General features: G+C 42.5%; 1 protein-coding gene across 4 annotated transcripts in view; it reads right to left on the bottom strand.

Annotated features, from left to right (window-relative positions):
• FBXO36 (F-box protein 36) overlaps positions 1–18088 on the bottom strand; it is a 129329-nt gene that overhangs the window by 32622 nt on the left and 78619 nt on the right. For 2 of the 4 annotated variants that reach the window (XM_001139272.7, XM_063791671.1), the window contains one exon: positions 7831–8393. The exons of the other annotated variants lie outside the window; for them this stretch is intronic. In XM_001139272.7, the coding sequence (XP_001139272.1) occupies positions 8205–8393 (189 nt within the window). In that variant the 3' untranslated portion in view covers positions 7831–8204. Of the gene's footprint in view, positions 1–7830; positions 8394–18088 lie in introns of those variants that run through there. 4 annotated transcript variants of the gene reach the window in all.

Raw genomic sequence — 18088 nt, 5'->3', positions numbered from 1 at the left:
GGGCTAGGCATCGTGGCTCATGCCTATAATCCTAGCACTTTAAGAGGCTGAGGTGGGAGGATCACTTGAGCCCAGGAGTTTGAGACCAGCCTGGGCAATGTAGTGAGACCCTATCTCTACAAAAAACTAAAAAGTTAACTGAGCATGGTGGCGCCCTAGTCTCAACTACTCAGGACAGGAGGCTGAGGTGGGAGGATCGCTTGAGCTTGGCAGGCAAAGGTTGCAGTAAACCGAGATTGTGCCACTGCACTCCAGCCTGGGTGACAGAGCGAGACTTTGTCTCAAAAAAAAATTATATATATATATATACACACACACACACACACACATATATATACACACACATACATAAACACACACAGATATATGTGAATATATATTTATATATATAATTAAAAACGCTATATATTTCACATATAAGTAAGATCAGACCATGTTTTTCTCTTCATTTCTGGCTTATTTCACTTAGTATAATAACCTCCAGGTCCATCTGTATTGTTGCAAATGCTAGGATCTCTTTCTTTTCTAAGGCCAAATAATATTCCATTGTATACATCTACCACATTTACTTTATCCATTTGTCCATCAGTGGATATTTAGGTTGTTTCCACATTGCTTATTGTAAGTAATGTTGCAATGAACATGGGATTGCAGACATCATTACGAGGCGGTGATTCATCTCCTTTGGATATACACCCAGAAGACGGACTGCTGGTCACATGGTAGCTCTATTTTAAATTTCTTTAGGAACCTCCATACTGTTTTCCATGATAGCTGTACCAATCTACATTCTCACCAACAGTGTACTAGGGTTTCCTTTTCTCCGTACCCCTGCCAACATTTGTTATTTATCACTTGTTTTTTCTACAAGAGCCACCTTTATGGGTGTGAGGTGGTATCTCGACCTGGTTTTAATTTGCATTTCTCTGCTGATTAGTGATGTTGAGCACCTTTTTATATACCTGCTGGCCATTTTTTAAAAAAAATTTAAAGTTGAGACAGGGTCTTGCCATATTGCCGAGGCTGGTCTCAATCTCCTGGGCTTACATGATCCTCCTGCCTTGGTCTCCCGAAGTGCTGGGATTATAGGAATAAGCCACCATGCCTGGCCACTGTTGGGCATTTTTATGTCTTCTTTGGAGAAATGTCTGTTTAGATCTTTTGCCCATTTATTAATAGGGTTATTTGTTTTTTTTGTTATTGAGTTGTAAGAGTTCTTTATACATTTTGGATATTAACTCCTTATCAGATATGTGGTTTGCAAATATTGTTTTCTAGTCTGTAAGTTGCCTTTTCATTTTGTTGATTGTTTCCTTTGCTCTGCAAAGGTTTTTTAGTTTGGTATCATCCCATTTATTTATTTTTGCTTTCGTAGCCTGGTTTTTTGGTATGATATCCAAAAATTCATTGCCAAGGCCTATGTCAAGGACTGAGCCCAGGAGGAGGAGTTTTCGCCTAGAAGTTTTATGGTTTCAGGTCTTACATTTAGGTCTTTTATCCATTTTGAGTTGAGTTTTATGTATGGTGTAAGGTAAGGGTCAAATTTCATTCTTTTGCAGTGGCAATCTAGTTTTCCCAGCACCATTTATTGAAGACATTATCTTATCCCCATTTTGTCCTCTTGGTGCCCTTGTTGAGAATTAATTGATCCTATGTGTTTGGACTTATTTCTGGGCTTTCAATTTTGTTCCATTGGTCTATGTTTCCGTTTTTCTGCCAGTACTATAGTGTTTTGATTACTATAGATTTATAATATAATTTTAAATCACGAAGTGTGAGGCCTCAAACATTTTCTCTCAGTATTGCTTTGGCTATTCTAAGTATTTTGTGGTTCTGTATTAATTTCAGGATTTTTTTCTTTATTATTTTATTTAGAGACAAGACCTTGCTCTGTTGCCCAGGCTGGAGTGCAGTAGCATGATCATAGCTCACTGCAACCTTGAACTCTTAGGCTCAAGCAATCCTCCTGCCTCAGCTCCGTGGTAGGTGGGACCACAGGCATGCACCACCACACCCAGCTAATTTTTAACTTTTTTTTTTTTTAAGAGACAGGGTCTTGCTATACTACCCAGGCTTTTTTTTTTTTTTTTTTTTTTTTTTTCTATTTCTGTGAAGAATGTCCTTGGGAATTTTGATAGGCACTGTATTAAATCTGCATATTTCTTTAGGTAATGCAGACATTTGAACAATATTAAATTTTCCCATCCATGAATATAAGATATGTATTTATTTGTGTCTTCTTTGATTTCTTTCATCAGTTTTATAGTTTTCAGTGTATCAATCCTTCATGTCCTTGACTAAATTTATTCCCAGATATTTTAAGTTTATTTTCCTTTTCCTTTTTTTTTTTTTTTTGACAGAGTCTTGCTCTGTCACCCAGGCTGGTGTGCAGTGGTACAATCTTGACTCACTGCAACCTCTGCCTCCTGGGTTCAAGCAATTCTCCTGCCTCAGCCTCCTGAGTAGCTGGGATTACAGGCGCCTGCCACCACACCCTGCTAATTTTTTGTATTTTTAGCAGAGATAGGGTTTCACCATGTTGGTCTTGAACTCCTGACCTCGGGTGATCCACCCACCTCGGCCTCCCAAAGTACTGGGATTACAGGCATGAGCCACCGCACCTGGCCAGATATTTTAGTTTGTGATGCTGTCGTAAATGTGACTGGTTTCTTGAATTCTTTTTCAGCTAGGTCACTATTTGTGTATAGATATGCTACTGATTTTTTTGTATGTTGATTTTGTATCCTGCAACTTTACTGACTTCATTTATTAGTTACAGTTTTTTGTCAAATCTTTGGGGTTTTCTACCTATAGAATCATGTCATCTGCAAATAGAGATAATTTTACTTCTTCCTTTTCAACTTGGATGTTTTTCTTTCTTTTTCTTGTCTGACTGCTCTTGCTAGCAAGCACTTGCAGTACTATGTTGAATAGAAGTGGTGAATGTGGGCATCCCTGCCTTGTACTGGATCTTAGTGGAAAAAGTTTTCAGTTTTTCCTTGTTGGTTATGTTGTTAGCTGTGAGGTCTTTGTAAACTGCCTTTATTATGTTGAGGAACTTTCCTTCTATACATAGTTAAGTTTTCATTAAGAAAGTATACTGAACTTTGTCAAATGTTGTCAATTAAGATAATTATGTATTTTCTCTTTCATTCTGTTAAGATAATGTATCACACTGATTGATTTGTGTATGTCAAACCTGCTTTGCATGCCAGAGATAAATCTCACTTTGTCTTGATGTACAATCTTTTTGTGTTGTTGAATTCAGTTTTCTAATATTTTATGAAGGATTTTCGCATCAATGTTCATCAGAGATGCTGGCCTGAAGTTTTCTTTTCTTGTCTTGTGTTTTTGTCTGGCTTTGGTATCAACATGATGCTGGTCTCATAAAATATGTTAGGAAGTATTCCCTCTAGCTCTATTATTCGGAAGTCTTTAAGAAGTATTGGTGACAATTCTTCTTTGTATGTTTGTAGAAATCAACCACGAAAGCCATCTGGTCCTGAGATTTTCTTCACTGGAAGGTTTTTAATTGCTTCTTCAATCTCTTCACTTGTTATTCTGTTCAAGCTTTCTATTTCTCATCAGTTCAATCTTGGTGAGTTATACTTTTCTAGGAACTTATCCATTTCTTCTAGGTTATACAGTTTGTTGGCATATAATTATTCATAATAGTCCCTTATGATTCCTTTTATTTTTGAGGCATCTGTTGGAATGGCTCCACTTTCATCTCTGATTTTATTTGAGTCTTCTTTTTTCCTTAGTTTAGCTAGGGGTTTGCTGATTTTCTTTATTTTTTCGAAGAACTAACTCTTGGTTTTATTGAGTTTTTCCTATGGTTTTTCTGTTCTCTATTTGATTTTTTCTGTTCGAATCTTTATTTCCTTCCTTCTGCTAACTTTGGATTTAGTTTGTTCTTCTACTGGCTCCTTGAGATGTAAAGTTAGGCTATTTATTTAGGGTATTTCTTTTTCCTTTTTTTTTTTTTTTTTTGAAAGTCTTACTCTGTTGCCCAGCCTGGAGTGCAGGGGTGTGATCACAGCTCACTAGAGCTTCGACCTTCTGGGCTCAAGCGATCCTCTCGCCTCAGCCTCCCAAGTAGCTGGGACCACAGGCCTGTGCCACCATGCTGGGCTAATCTTTTTATTTTTTGTAGAGACAGGGTCTCCTTATATTGCCCAGGCTGGTCTTGAACTCCTGGGCTCAAAGGATCCTCCCGTTTCAGCTTCCCAAAGTGCCATGATTAGAGGAATGAGCCACTGCACCTGGCCTGGGGTCTTTCTTCTTTTTTAATATAGGCATTTATTGCTATAAACTTCCCTCTTAGATTGCTTTTGATATTGTGTTTCCATTGTCATTTGTCTCAAGATATTTTTTATCACTTGATGTTTTTAACATGACATCAAAGACATCCATTTCAAGTTGAAACCAACTACTCACAATTGAAAAGCTTGGATATGCTCTCACTGTATATTAATACAAACTGAAGATAGAGGTCATTATACTAAAACTCAGAGCAAAAAACCGTGATGCACTTGTTTTATGTTTTTAGTAAGGTTGTTTTATATTATTCTTCGGTATTTCAGGAGCCAGTTTGGGGTAATAAATAAAGACTGATAACCATTATGTACACAAGCAGCTCACAAAACAATGATAAGTTGTACCTGGTGCATTGTCCTTACCCCTGCTTGCAGTCCCTCCCCACATGATCACCTCAGCCTTAGTTCTGGGGCCTACTCAGTAGAAGAAAACATTTTAGGCCGGGCACGGTGGCTCATGCCTGTAATCCCAGCACTTTGGGAGGCCAAGGTGGGTGGATGACGAGGTCAGGAGTTTGAGACCAGCCTGGCCAACATGGTGAAACTCTGTCTCTATTAAAAATACAAAAATTAGCCCGGTATGGTGGCACATGTCTGTAATCCCAGCTACTTGGGAGGCTGAGGCAGGAGAATTGCTTGAACCCAGGAGGCAGAGATTGCAGTGAGCCGAGATTGTACCATTGCACTCCAGTCTGGGCGACAACAGCATGATTCTGTCTCAAAAAAAAAAAAAAGAATGAAAAAATTTTGGATTCTATATTGCTGAGGCTTAATGCATACATATGCCAACCTGTTTGGGAAAAAAGTAGTAGTAGAACTTGACATTAAGTAAAATATGTTTATTATTTAGTTATAAATTAAAAATACGTATTTTCTATTGTTAATAGATTGTTCTTATACCACTAAATATATAAACCATTGGAAATTTTCAGTATTGTATAATTACAATGGTAAATGAGAACAGAGTAGAAACACATTTGATTGAAAAGATGAAAAAGGGCAAGATTATAAAATGCTGTAAGGCTGGGCACCGTGGCTCACACCTGTAATTCCAGCACTTTGAGAGGCTGAGGTGGGCAGGTCACCTGAGGTCAAGAGTTCGAGACCAGCCTGGCCAACATGGTGAAACCCTGTTTTTACTAAAAATACAAAAATTAGCAGGGCATTGTGGCAGGCTCCTATAATCCCAGCTACTCAGGAAACTGAGGCAGAAGAATCGCTTGAACCCAGGAGGTGGAGGGTTCCGTGAACTGAGATTGCACCATTGCACTCCAGCCTGGGTGAAAAGAGCAAAACTCTGCCTCAAAAAAAAAAAAAAAAAAAAAAAAATTGTGTGGCATTTCACTCTGAAATGTTAAGACATAAAGCAGATTTATCCATCCACATGAAAGCAGAAATAGAAATGAAAGCTGTTAATAGAAGCAGAAAGTCAAGACCATCGCTGCCTATTACCATGTTATGGGATCGTCACATGGAACCTCACATGGAAAATGAGATGGGGGAGGGAGGGACAAAGTGTTTCAACCACTAAGGATGCTGGGGACACACAGGATATTCACTTGATGATATTGTTCCTATTTTGGCAAAAACAATTGTAATCAAGTAATAAGGCACTCAGATTATTAGGGCAAGTAAGTATTAAAATAATTTAATAATCTGTATTATATTAGCTATTATTTAACAATAGTCAACATATTAATGGCTCTTTTTTATTTACTTTAGCATTTATTTTTATAACATTTTTATATGTAATATTATTATATACTACATATAAGTATATATCGTAAGTATAATATATATGTGAGTAGGTATATACATAGTGTTTTCAAATTGCCATATTTATGTTCTTATTGATTGAAGTTGAATCAACTATTACGCATGTCCATAAGCTTTCAGAATCTGTTTGTTGATAAAATACTACACATGAAGCTTTAATCATCTTGCACTGATGTTACCAATAAGTTACAGTTACATATTTATGAAGTTATGTTGACATACGTAATTGTGGTTGTGTCTGCATCCTCACGATAAAACCTATGTTCTGTCATTGAAAATTAGGCCATGAGTGAAGTCTGGGAGCTCACGGAGAGCCAACGCAGCTAGAGCTCTGCAGAGCACGTGCCTTCTTGCTCTCAGCTGCCTGCTGGTTACCTGTACCTGCCCTAGCAGACTCTCCTGAGTGGAGAATGAGGCCTGGGTCTCTTGACAATTAAAGCTTTGCTCTGTTCTTGGACTAAATCCAGACATAACCACGTCAGGCTCCTCATCTGCTGGGAAGCAGATTGCACTGGATTTCACAGTCACGGAAAACTTTTGACTGTGTGTACCTCCAGCAATGAGAAGCAGAGAGGGCTAGGTTGACGGTCTCAAACTGGCACTGGGGAGCCCCGTGACTGGGTTTTAAGGGTGTGTGAATGAAGATTAAAATCTTGTTTGATATTAACATGGGTTCAGTTTTTTTTTTTTAATGTCACTAAGCCATGCTGTAGAGCCCTTCTGGAAGGACTTAGGTGGGACAAAGAGCCAGAGTCCACAACTTCTGTATTGTTCACAGGGCCCTAGTGCATCCTGGGAAGTTTCTCTGGCACCGGAGGTGAGTTTTCCTAGGTAGGAAGGTGAAGGTTGCAGGAAAGAAGAAATTATAAGGCTATATTATAACGTGATGTGGAAGTAGAAAGCTACTTTGCTCTGTAACCTAAAAGGAGTCATTAGATTATTTGCTGCTATGAGTTCATTTTCTAGGGGTACTTAATAATCATGAAAGTGCAGGGAGAAAAACATTTTTAAGTAAGCCTTCTCAGTGAAGTGACCTTTCTCCCCTAGGACTGTATTCTTTTTACCCCTCTGCCATGTTAACAGCATGCAAACCATATTTACATTTTTACTTAGTTAACTCAGTCTGTTTTCTTAAATATCCTTGTTAAAAGTGGTAGCTGTTCACATTCCTTTGGGGAACGGCATTTCTCTAAGAAATGTTTATAGGTTTTAGCCAGACGTAGTGGCTCATGCCTGTAATCCCAGCACTTTGGAAGCCAGAGCGGGTAGATCACTTGAGGTCAGGAGTTCAAGACCAGCCTGGCCTACATAGCGAAACTCCACCTCTACTAAAAAGAAAATACAAAAAGAAAAGAAAAGAAAAGAAATGTTTATAGGTTTATTTAACAATGTGAAGTAGTCCTGGGAAGTTGTACTTTGAGCAAGGTCCGCAAGCAGGATGCCTGCACTTCTCCAGTCATGCTCCAGCACCAGGTTGGAAGCTGTCTACATGTGGGGATGGACCCTGGCATCCTGGGCTCACAAGGATAGGGCCCTGAATATGGACTTAGCAGAACAAAGTTGGGAAGGCAGCTGCACCCACCCCGAGTGCCTCCCGTGGTACGTGCCCTTCACGGTTCCTGGTGGGGACACTCAGCCACCAGCTTCATGGCTGGATGCAGATGACACAATGCCAGGAAAAAATTCAAAAGCCCCATTACCCTTTCTAATGCCTAGATAAAACAGATGTCTAATAAAAACCTGCTAATAATCATTTATTGTTTGTTTATATACAATAGAAGCCTCTTTTCTAATGGGTGTGGGATAAGGATGATGATGGCCTATGGGGCTCCCTGTCTTACAGCCCTTGTCCTCGGGCCATGATTTGACCTCAGAATGACAGTGACTCTAGCAAGGCACTGGGGAGCCAGACTCTGCCGCATTTGCGTGCAAATCCTCTGTGGGTTTCAAATGGCTCCATGCATTTGTGTGTAAATCCTCTATGGGTTTCAAATGGCTCCATGCATCAACAAAACCTCTTCGTTCTTAAGAAAAGGAGACAGAAGAGATTTGGACACTTAAGAGAAACACAGCCATGCCTGAGCTCCCTGCTGGTAGGAAAATGTGTGCCTAAGGTTGCTTTTCTCTCAGGTTTCCATATTTTTGTTTCCTCTTGCGGAGCTGCCGCTGAAGCTGGAGCTTGTTGGTGAAGAACAGCTGTCTCCAGCCCGTGTCCTCCGCCAGGGCCCTCACGTCAGGAGTGATGGTGTCGCAGGTCGACTGGACTATCTGTTCCCACAGTTTATCAGACATGCACAGCTGTAGGTGGGAAAAGTCAGAGGTGGGTTACAGCACACGTGTTAACTTATTATCAAACTCTTGCTGCCTGTGGGACACTGGAGAAACACTACCTGTGCCAGACACAGGTCCTGCCTTGAGAAACCTCCTCTTTGAGGAACAGACACAAATATGTAAGTGCACATACATCTAAAGGACATACCCTTCTGCACACACTTAAACTTCCCAGTGACGGCAGTAGAACATCCTCCTACCAACACCAGGCAACACAACACTCCCTCGTGCAAGGGAAAATGTGTTATTCTCCACCTTCACCCCCACCCCACTGCGGCCAAGTCCCATCAGTCACTGTCAACATCTGGATGAAGTGTGTTGCCTCTAGTTAATTCCAGTTCATCTCTATTTATCTATGTATGTATTTATTTATTTTTATTTTTATTTTTGAGATGGAGTTTTGCTCTTGTTGCCCCGGCTGGAGTGCAATGGCGCAATCTCAGCTTACTGCAATCTCTGCCTCCCGGGTTCAAGTGATTCTCCTGCCTCAGCCTCCCAAGTAGCTGGGATTACAGGCATGCGCCACCACACTGAGCTAATTTTGTATTTTTAGTAGAGACAGGGTTTCTCCATGTTGGTCAGGCTGGTCTTGAGCTCCTGACCTCAGGTGATCTGCCCACCTCGGCCTCCCAAAGTGCTGGGATTACAGGCGTGAGCCACTGCGCCCAGCCTTTTCTATCTATTTTTTTATCTATCTATTTATTTTTTTTAGACGGAGTCTCACTCTGTTGCCCAGGCTGGAGTGCAGGGGTGCGATCTCGGCTCACTGCAACCTCCGCCTACTGGGTTCAAGTGATTCTGCTGCTTCAGCCTTCCAAGTAGCTAGTACTACAGGTGCACACCACCATGCCTGGCTAATTTTTGTATTTTTTTTTATAGAGACAGGTTTTCACCATGTTGATCAGGCTGGTCTCGAACTCCTGACCTTGTAATCTGCCTGCCTCAGCCTCTCAGAGTGCTGGGATTACAGGCGCGAGCCACCGTGCCCAGCCAGAAGTTGTATTTATAACTTTCTCCCTCTACCATCACCCCATCTTCTGTCTGTCTTTAGCCAGCACTTCAACTCATCAAGATGCTACCCCTGGTGATGTGATCCAAACCTTCTCCAATTCCTGCAAGGTGTGAGCACTTCTTGGTCTTGAATGTAGAAGATGTTCTATTCTTCTATTAACTTTTGCCACTGCACACCATAAAAAAAGAATGAAACCATGTCCTTGCAGCAGTGTGGATGCTGCTGAAGGCTGTTATCCTAAGCAAAGTAACACAGAAATGGGAAACCAAATAGTGCACATTCTTACTTGTAAGTGGGAGCTAAATCTTGGGTTCACACAAACATAGGCATGATTGCTGTCCCCTCATAATGGAGCACCAGGGCAGCCTCCCTGGCCCATACCCAGCTTCCCCCTGCCCATCCTACCTCCTATCCCAAACAGCACCAGCCCTGGCCAGCCCTGTTGTGCTGTGCCCCCCTGTGTCCTGACTTCCTCCTGGGGAGGAAGAAATGTGTAAGTGTGATCTCTACCTCCTGACACCACTATGTTCACTTCTGAACAGAAAGCAGTCACCACTCCTTCCTTCCATACTTCATGCTCTTCTAAAAGTACTCCAATAAGGGAAGAGAATGAATTACAAATAGAAATGAATAGTACAATAAGGCATAATTGCTTAAGAGCCTTTCTGCATAAACATCAACACAACAGCTATTATATTCACATAATGGTTATTGCTAAACAGCAACACTGAATCATATGATATCTACAGACCCCAAAGCATTTTGATGTTAGAAGGGTCACTCATTATCTTATCTCTCCTTCAACAGTCCTTCAAGGTTTAGTTCCTCTACTCAGATTACAACCTATTCTAAATATAAACAAAGGAAAACTTTAAAAATGTCTTAATATGAAAAACAGATCATTTGACCTTCCTTTAAAAGATCTGAACTCCAGCACCAATGTGGATTACTATCCCATTACTAGCACAGTACGTTTCAGGATATCAATGTGTCTTGTAATAGAGATTATGGGTGAAAACTAACAAGATTTGGGGGGAAAGGAAATAATTCTCAAAAGAGCTAAAATTTCCACTAGTATAACTTCATTTATGACTCATCAAATTTTATACTGAAAATATTTACAGTTTTGTTTTATATTATAAGTTCGTGTACAAAATACCCCCATCTATGACTCCTAAACCCTGACGATCTTTTGCTTAGTAGTTGCCAGGTTGCAAAACGAAAGGTTCTATAGTTCTGGCTACTCAGATCCAAAGCCCAGCTAACCATGGATTTAGCCCCCCCTGGTGGTGGTGCATGAATTTTGCATACATAAATTGTCGAGTTGAAGAGAATCTTAGGGCTTATCTATTTAAAACCTCTCCCTTTGCAAATAGGAAAACCAGGGCTGAGAGAAGAGAAGGGAGAAGGATGCTGTTCCAGGTTCATGCTGGGGAGTGGCTGAGCTAAGAACAGAACAGAACCCAGCTCTCCAGCCTCCTGCTTATTTAAACACACCACACTGCCTGCGCAGTGATGCTAGGAGATCTCCTCCTGCAAGCTTCCAGCCTTCTAGAGTCCCCTGAGACATTTGATCTGTACAACCTTAATATCGATTGGTCAAATTCTTGGGCCAGGATGAGCACAGTGGCTCATGCCTGTAATCCCAGCACTCTGCGAGGCCGAGGCGGGTAGATCACTTGAGGTCAGGAGTTTGAGACCAGCCAGACCGACATGGTGAAACCCTGTCTCTACTAAAAATACAAAAATTAGCCAGGGGTGGTGGCAGGCTCCTGTAATCCCAGCACTTTGGGAGGCTGAAGCGGGAGGATTATTTGACATCAGGAATTCGAGAACAGCCTGGTCAACATGGTGAAACTCTGTCTCTACTAAAATACAAAAATTAGCCAGGTATGGTGGCATGCGCCTGTAGTCCCAGCTACTTGGGAGGCTGAGGGAGAATCGCTTGAACCTGGGAGGTAGATTGCAGTAAGCCAAGATTGCTTCACTGCACTCCAGCCTGGGCAACAGAGCGAGACTCTGTAACAAAAAAAAAAGAAAATTGTTGGACCAAACCCTTAGAATCAGGTTGCTGTAAACACAAGAAAACACATTAAGAGCACAAGTGCTGGTTCCACCTCAGATCTACCAAGCCAGATGCTCAGGGGATGGGCCTGGCATCTGTGTTTCCACCTGTGCCCCAGGGGCTTCACCTGCTTGGCCAGACATGGGAATTATGATCATAGAGGGTTTGTAGACATGAGGGAAAAATCTCTCTCTCCACAGCCAACAAGGGACAGAGGAGTGGTTTTCTTCCTGAGTGGTTCTCCCGGTGATTCCTGAGTCACAACCAGGATGAATGTGTTTATATGCCTGTCATGACCGTCTCTTTCCCGGCCTGGGCCTCAGCCTTCTCATCTAGCTGCACTGGCGGTTTCTCCAGACTTACTCTACTGCATTTTGGAGAAAATGGATAGCATTAAGGCCTGGTGCTATCAGGGGCAAGCCACTAGGCCCCCCAGGCAGGTGCCCAAATGGCAGCACACCTTGGTGAACTTGCCTCAGTCCGAGACTGGCCCCACCCTGACAGGTGTGGAGCTCTACTTTCCAGTATGCTGGTTGCTCATCCACAGCTCCAGGCTGCAGGCTGCAGGCTCCAGGCCTTGGTCAACATAGAATCAGAGCAAAGGCAGAAAGCTGGATGATCCTGATTGCTGGTGGCATTAAGTATAACTGGATACTTCCATCCTCAACTGTGGAATAGCACCATGGACTCCCTGAGCTGGGGCCCCTTTCACAGAGTCCCCACACGGTCTGGCTCTTGGGAATGTGTCTTTATGCTTCTAAGGCAGAAGCGATACTACGGAGTCAGGTCCGGCCGTGGGAGCCTTTCTGTCTCATAGAGGTGACCCTGCACACCGCACTCTTAACAGGCTCCATGAAAACAACACCTTGACCATGTGCCTGCAGATCTGCCTGCTACTCCCCAGCCCCTCCCACTTCATTTCCAGCCATATTCTTCCTTTGCTCTGCTCAAGAATGTAAGCTCCTTAAAGGCAGGGACACGTGCATCTTTTCACCTTCAAGTCCCCAGAACCTACCACTGTGTCCGGCCCACAGCAGGGGCTCAGTAATTACATACTGACTGCACACAGCCCTGAAGTGTATCCATATATCACTCGGTCCAGCAGTCGGGTGCCTGAGGGAAACTCCCTGGCCATATGACCTCGGGCACATCAGTTAGACTTGTTGAGTTTTAGCTTCCTTATGAATAGGATGGCCGGGCGCAGTGGCTCATGCCTGTAATCCCAGCACTTTGGGAGGCCAAGGCAGGCAGATCACCTGAGGTAAGAAGTTAGAGACCAGCCTGACCAACATGGCGAAACCTCGCCTCTACTAAAAATACGAAAATTAGCTGGGCATGGTGGTATGCGCCTATAGTCTCAGCTACTTGGGAGGCTGAGGCAGGAGAATTGCTTGAACCCAGGAGGCAGAGGTTACAGTGAGCCAAGATTGTGCCAGCCTAGGCAACAGAGCAAGACTCTGTCTCAAAAAAAAAAAAAAACTAAAATAAAATAAAATAGAATAAGGATAATAATAGTATCTACATCTAAAGATTTCTATGAGAACTAAATAAAAAATGTAATTAGAAAACTTAGTGGAATGCTAGACATACAGTAAGTGCTCAATAAATGTTCTTATGGGCTGGGCGTGGTGGCTCACGTCTGTAATCTCAGTACTTTGGAAGGCCGAGATAGGCAGATCACTTGAGGTCAGGAGTTTAAGATCAGCCTGGCCAAAATGGTGAAACCCCATCTCTACTAAAAATACAAAAATTAGCCAGGTATGGAGGAGGGCACCTGTAATCCCAGCTACTCAGGAGGCTGAGGCAGGAGAATCACTGGAATCTGGGAGGTGGAGGCTGCAATGAACGAAGATTGTGCCACTGCACTCCGACCTGAGTAACAGAGTGAGACTCCATCTCAAATAAATGAATGAATGAATAAATGAATGAATGAATGAATGTTATAGTCTGTGACCCAAGGTACACACTTATTTCCTTTTTTCCATATGCATGGAAGCGCATATTATAGTCACAGTATACTACCTATATCATGCATATTTCAACATATTTCTTTGATTATTTTAAATAGTTACACTTAGCAATTTTTTTCTACAGATAAACATGCAATGCAAATTGTATATAAAGTATGGAGCATCATTTATAAATACAGAGGGGAAACAAAAAATCTGGTTAAATAAATTATCTACGCTGTGTGTGGTGGCTCACACCTGTAATCCCAACACTTTGGAAGGCCGAGGCAGGAGGACTGCTTGAGCCCAAGAGTTCGAGACCAGCTAAGGCAAGATAGCAAGACCCAGTCTCTACAAAAAAACACAAAAATTAGCCGGGTGTCGTGGTGTGCACCTGTAGTCCCAGCCATTTGAGAGGCTGAGGTGGGAGGATTGCTTGAGCCCAGGAGGTGAAGGCTGCAGTGAGCTGTGTTTGTGCCACCACACTCCTGCCTGGGTGACACAGCAAGATGACCCTGTCTCAGGAAAATAAATAAATAAATAAATAATCTGTCCATGCACTGATATCCTATGGCAATTTTTTAAATGGAGGAAGATTGATAGGTACTGATGTTTTATTTTATTTTTGAGATGGAGTTCCACTCTTATTGCCAAGACTGGAGTGCAATGGCTCAATCTCGGCTTACTGCAAACTCTGCCTTCCGGGTTCAAGCGATTCTCCTGCCTCAGCCTCCCAAGTAGCTGGGATTACAGGTGTGTGCCACCATGCCCAGCTAATTTTGTATTTTTAGTAGAGATGAGGTTTCACCATGTTGGTCAGACTGGTCTCAAACTCCTCACCTCAAGTGATCCACCTACCTCGGCCTCCCAAAGTGCTGGGATTACAGGTGTGAGCCACCATGCGTGGCCAGTATTGATATTTTAAAAGTGTCTAAAATATGTTGTGAAGTAGAAAAAAAAACAGATGGAGAACAATATATAATATGTTACCACATGCTTTTTAGAAGGGTGTGTGTACCAGTGTATGTACTTGCACATCTCACACACATATGGTTCTACATGTGTAGAATATCTCCGGAAGGACATACAAAACACAGTTAATATGGTTGCCACTAGAGATGAGAATCAGAGGAATGAGGGTCAGGACTGGGAGGGGCAATAACTTTTTAGTTTATATACAAGGATACATAATTTTTAAACATTTCCAATCTGACCATTGCAATGGATGTCAGCTTTCTTTTTCAAAAATATAAACAAAATTGATATGGAAGCATTCAACCACCATTTTCTGGGAGGTAACTCTGGGCTAGACACTCTGTTAAGGTGGGTATATGAAGTTAGGTGACACAATCCTTGCCCTTGAGCTTGGCAGGGAGACAAGTCAAGGGGGTAGGGCAAGCAAACACAAAAGCCAATCAAGGGGCATTTGGGAGATCCAGGTGGTGGATGAGTCAAGAGGAGAATATTCCTGGAAAAGAGAGCAGTGTTAAGCAAAGGCAAAAGGCACAGTAGAGCACAGCACACAGAGAGCTGCAAGGAGCTGACCTGGCTGGGGCAGAGGGTGGCAGGAGGCAGGGCGAGGGCCCCATGGCTGTGCTGGCTACGACTGTGGACCTCATTCTGAAAATGACAGGAAGCCATTAAAGGCCAGTGAGCAGGACAATGGCATGACCAGAGTACAATGTAAAATGGCCACCATGAGCTCACATGGACAAGCAATCATTGAAGCAATGAAGGGGTTCCCAGGAGAAAACCCACCAGAGTCCTGGAAGCAGAGATGAGTCAAGAAGCAGAAGACTTGGTTGGGCATGGGTGGCTCGTGCCTGTAATCTCAGCACTTTGGGAAGCCAAGGCAGGCGATTACCTGAGTTCAAGAGTTCAAGACTAGCCTAGCCAACATGGCGAAACCCTGTCTCTACTAAAAATACTAAAAATTAGCCGGGTGTGGTGGCACATGCTTGTAGTCCCAGCTACTTGGGAGGCTGAGGCAGGAGAATCAGTTGAACCTGGGAGGTGGAGGTTGCAGTGAGTTGAGATCACACCACTGTACTCCAGCCTGGGCAACACAGCAAGACTCTGTGTCAAAAAAAAAAAGAAGAAGAACACCTGAAACAGGTCCTTTTGATACAACAAACACAAGGTTGTTGTGAATGGGCCAGAGATATTTTGCAGGCATGGACCGAGGGGAAAATGAAAGAGGAGCTGTAGGCTGACATTAGACTAACACCTCTCAGAATTTTGGGTTATCCTAAGACCAGTGAATTTTTTAAAAGGCAGAACAAAATAAAATGATAATAAAGAACCAAAATAAGGTTGCTGCTGACTTTCACATTTTGTCAAATAAGAACAATTTTTAAAGTGATCATGTATTATTGCCACCACTTCATAAAAAAAAGAACTTTTTTTTTTTTTTTTTTTTTTTTTTTTAAGACTGAGTCTTGCTCTGTAGCCCGGGGTAAAGTGCAGTGGCCCGATCTCGGGTCACTGCAATCTCCGCCTCCTGGGTTCAAGCGATTCTTTTGCCTCAACCTGAGTAGCTGGGACTATAGGCGCACGCCACCACACCTGGCTAATTTTTTGTATTTTTAGTAGAGACGGGGGTTTCATCATGTTGGCCAGGATGGTTTTGATCTCCTGACCTCGTGATCCACCCGCCTCGGCCTCCCAAAGGTGTGAGCCACTGTGCCCAGCCAAGAAGGAATATTTCAACCCTCCCCAAAATAGGAGAGATCTAACGTCCACTGAAAGACAGTCATTTAAATGAAACAAGTTTAGCTTTATCAAAAACTTTATATCATCCTTATTATTCTCATTTCATCATGGATTATAAAGTCACTAATGCTGCTGGTTTGCTGAGCATTAACTGCTATGTAAACCATTTTTGAAGAAGAGAGATTGGATAAGGATAGTTTTTGTTTTTTGAAGGATGAAACTGATTTGAGAAAAAAATTAATGCCGGGCATGGTGGTGCATGCCTGTAATCCCAACACTTTGGCAGGCTGAAGCAGGAGGATTGCTTCAGCCCCAAAATTCAAGACCAACCAGCGCAAGATGGCAAAACCCCGTCTCTACAAAAAATACAAAAATTAGCTGGGTATGGTGGCGCAGGCCTGTAGTCCCAGCTACCCAGGAGGCTGAGGTGGAAGGATCACTTGAGTCCAGGGGGTGGAGGTTGCAGTGAGCTGTAATCATGCCATTGCACTCCAGCCTGTGTAACAAAGCAAGACCCTGTCTCAAAAAGGAAAAAAAAAATTAACGTACGGGGGGGAAGAAACAGAGAAAGATTTAATTACTAAATGCAGTGTAGTAAGCTAGATTGGACATAAAACAGCAAAAGGACATTATTGAAAAAACTAATGAAATTCTAATAACATCTGTATTTTAGTTAATAGTGTTGTACCAATATTAATTGCCTAGTTTTTATAAATGTACCATGGTTATGTAAGATGTCAACATGGGGGAAGCTGGGTAATTAGAAGTTAAAAAAAAAATAACAATAGGCCGAGCAGTGGCTCATGCCTGTAACCCTAGCACTTTGGGAAGCTGAGGCAGGGTGATCACTTGAGGTCAGGAGTTCGAGACCAGCCTGGCCAACGTGGTAAACCCCCGTCTCTACCAAAAATACAGAAATAAAATAAAATAAAATAAAATTAGCCAGGTGTGGTGGCTTGCACTTGTAATTCCAGCTACTCAGGAGGCTGACGCATGAGAATCGCTTGAACCTGGGAGGCGGAGATTGCAGTTAGCAGAGATCATGCCACTGCACTCCAGCCTGGGTGATGGAGTGACTTTGTCTCTTAAAAAAACAATAATAATAACAACAACAAACAGAAGAGAAAGGAAATAAGTGAAATTCCCAGGAGTAGGCCCTGGAACCAGGTGTCAGGTAGCACTGATCTTGAGCAGGAGAGGAGCAACTCCCTCCCTGAGGTGAGAGGAAGGAGTTGGACTGGACACAAATAATTTGGTAATAAACTTGTCCCCTGGAATTTGAAAAGGAAGCCTTTTTTTCATTAATAAAGTAGTTAAATGAAAATAACTTATAAGGTTGGGCATGGTGGCTCATGCCTGTAATCCCAGCACTTTGGGAGGCCGAGGCAGGTGGATCACCTGAGGTCAGGAGTCCAAAACCAGCCTGGCCAACATGGCGAAACCCCGTGTCTACTAAAAATACAAAAATTAGCCAGGCGCAGTGGTGGGTGCCCGTAATCCCAGCTACTTGGGAGGCTGAGGCAGCAGAATTGCTTGAACCCAGGAGGCAGAGGTTGCAGTGAGCCGAGATGGTGCCATTGCATTCCAGCCTGGGCAACAGAGCAAGACTGTCTCAAAAGAAAAAAAAAGAAAAAAGAAAAAGAAAATAACTTATAAATGAAGTGTGTAACAGGTAAATGGAACAGAGATAAAACTTAGATTGACAACAGAAATAAGTGGTTTTCCTTCTTTCCCTGTGTGCAAATAAGAAAAAAAGTGGTTGGCCGAGTGCAGTGGCTCACGCCTGTAATCTCAACACTTTGGGAGGCTGAGGTAGGTGGATCACTTGAGGCCAGGAGTTCAAGACCAACCTGGCCAACATGGTGAAACCCAGTCTCTACTGAAAATGCAAAAATTAGCCAGGCATGGTGGCAAGCACCTGTAG

The sequence above is a fragment of the Pan troglodytes genome, chromosome 13, assembly GCF_028858775.2.
Source record: "Pan troglodytes isolate AG18354 chromosome 13, NHGRI_mPanTro3-v2.0_pri, whole genome shotgun sequence".
NCBI classification, from domain to species: Eukaryota; Metazoa; Chordata; class Mammalia; order Primates; family Hominidae; genus Pan; species Pan troglodytes.
This window is presented reverse-complemented; position numbering and strand designations above follow the sequence as displayed.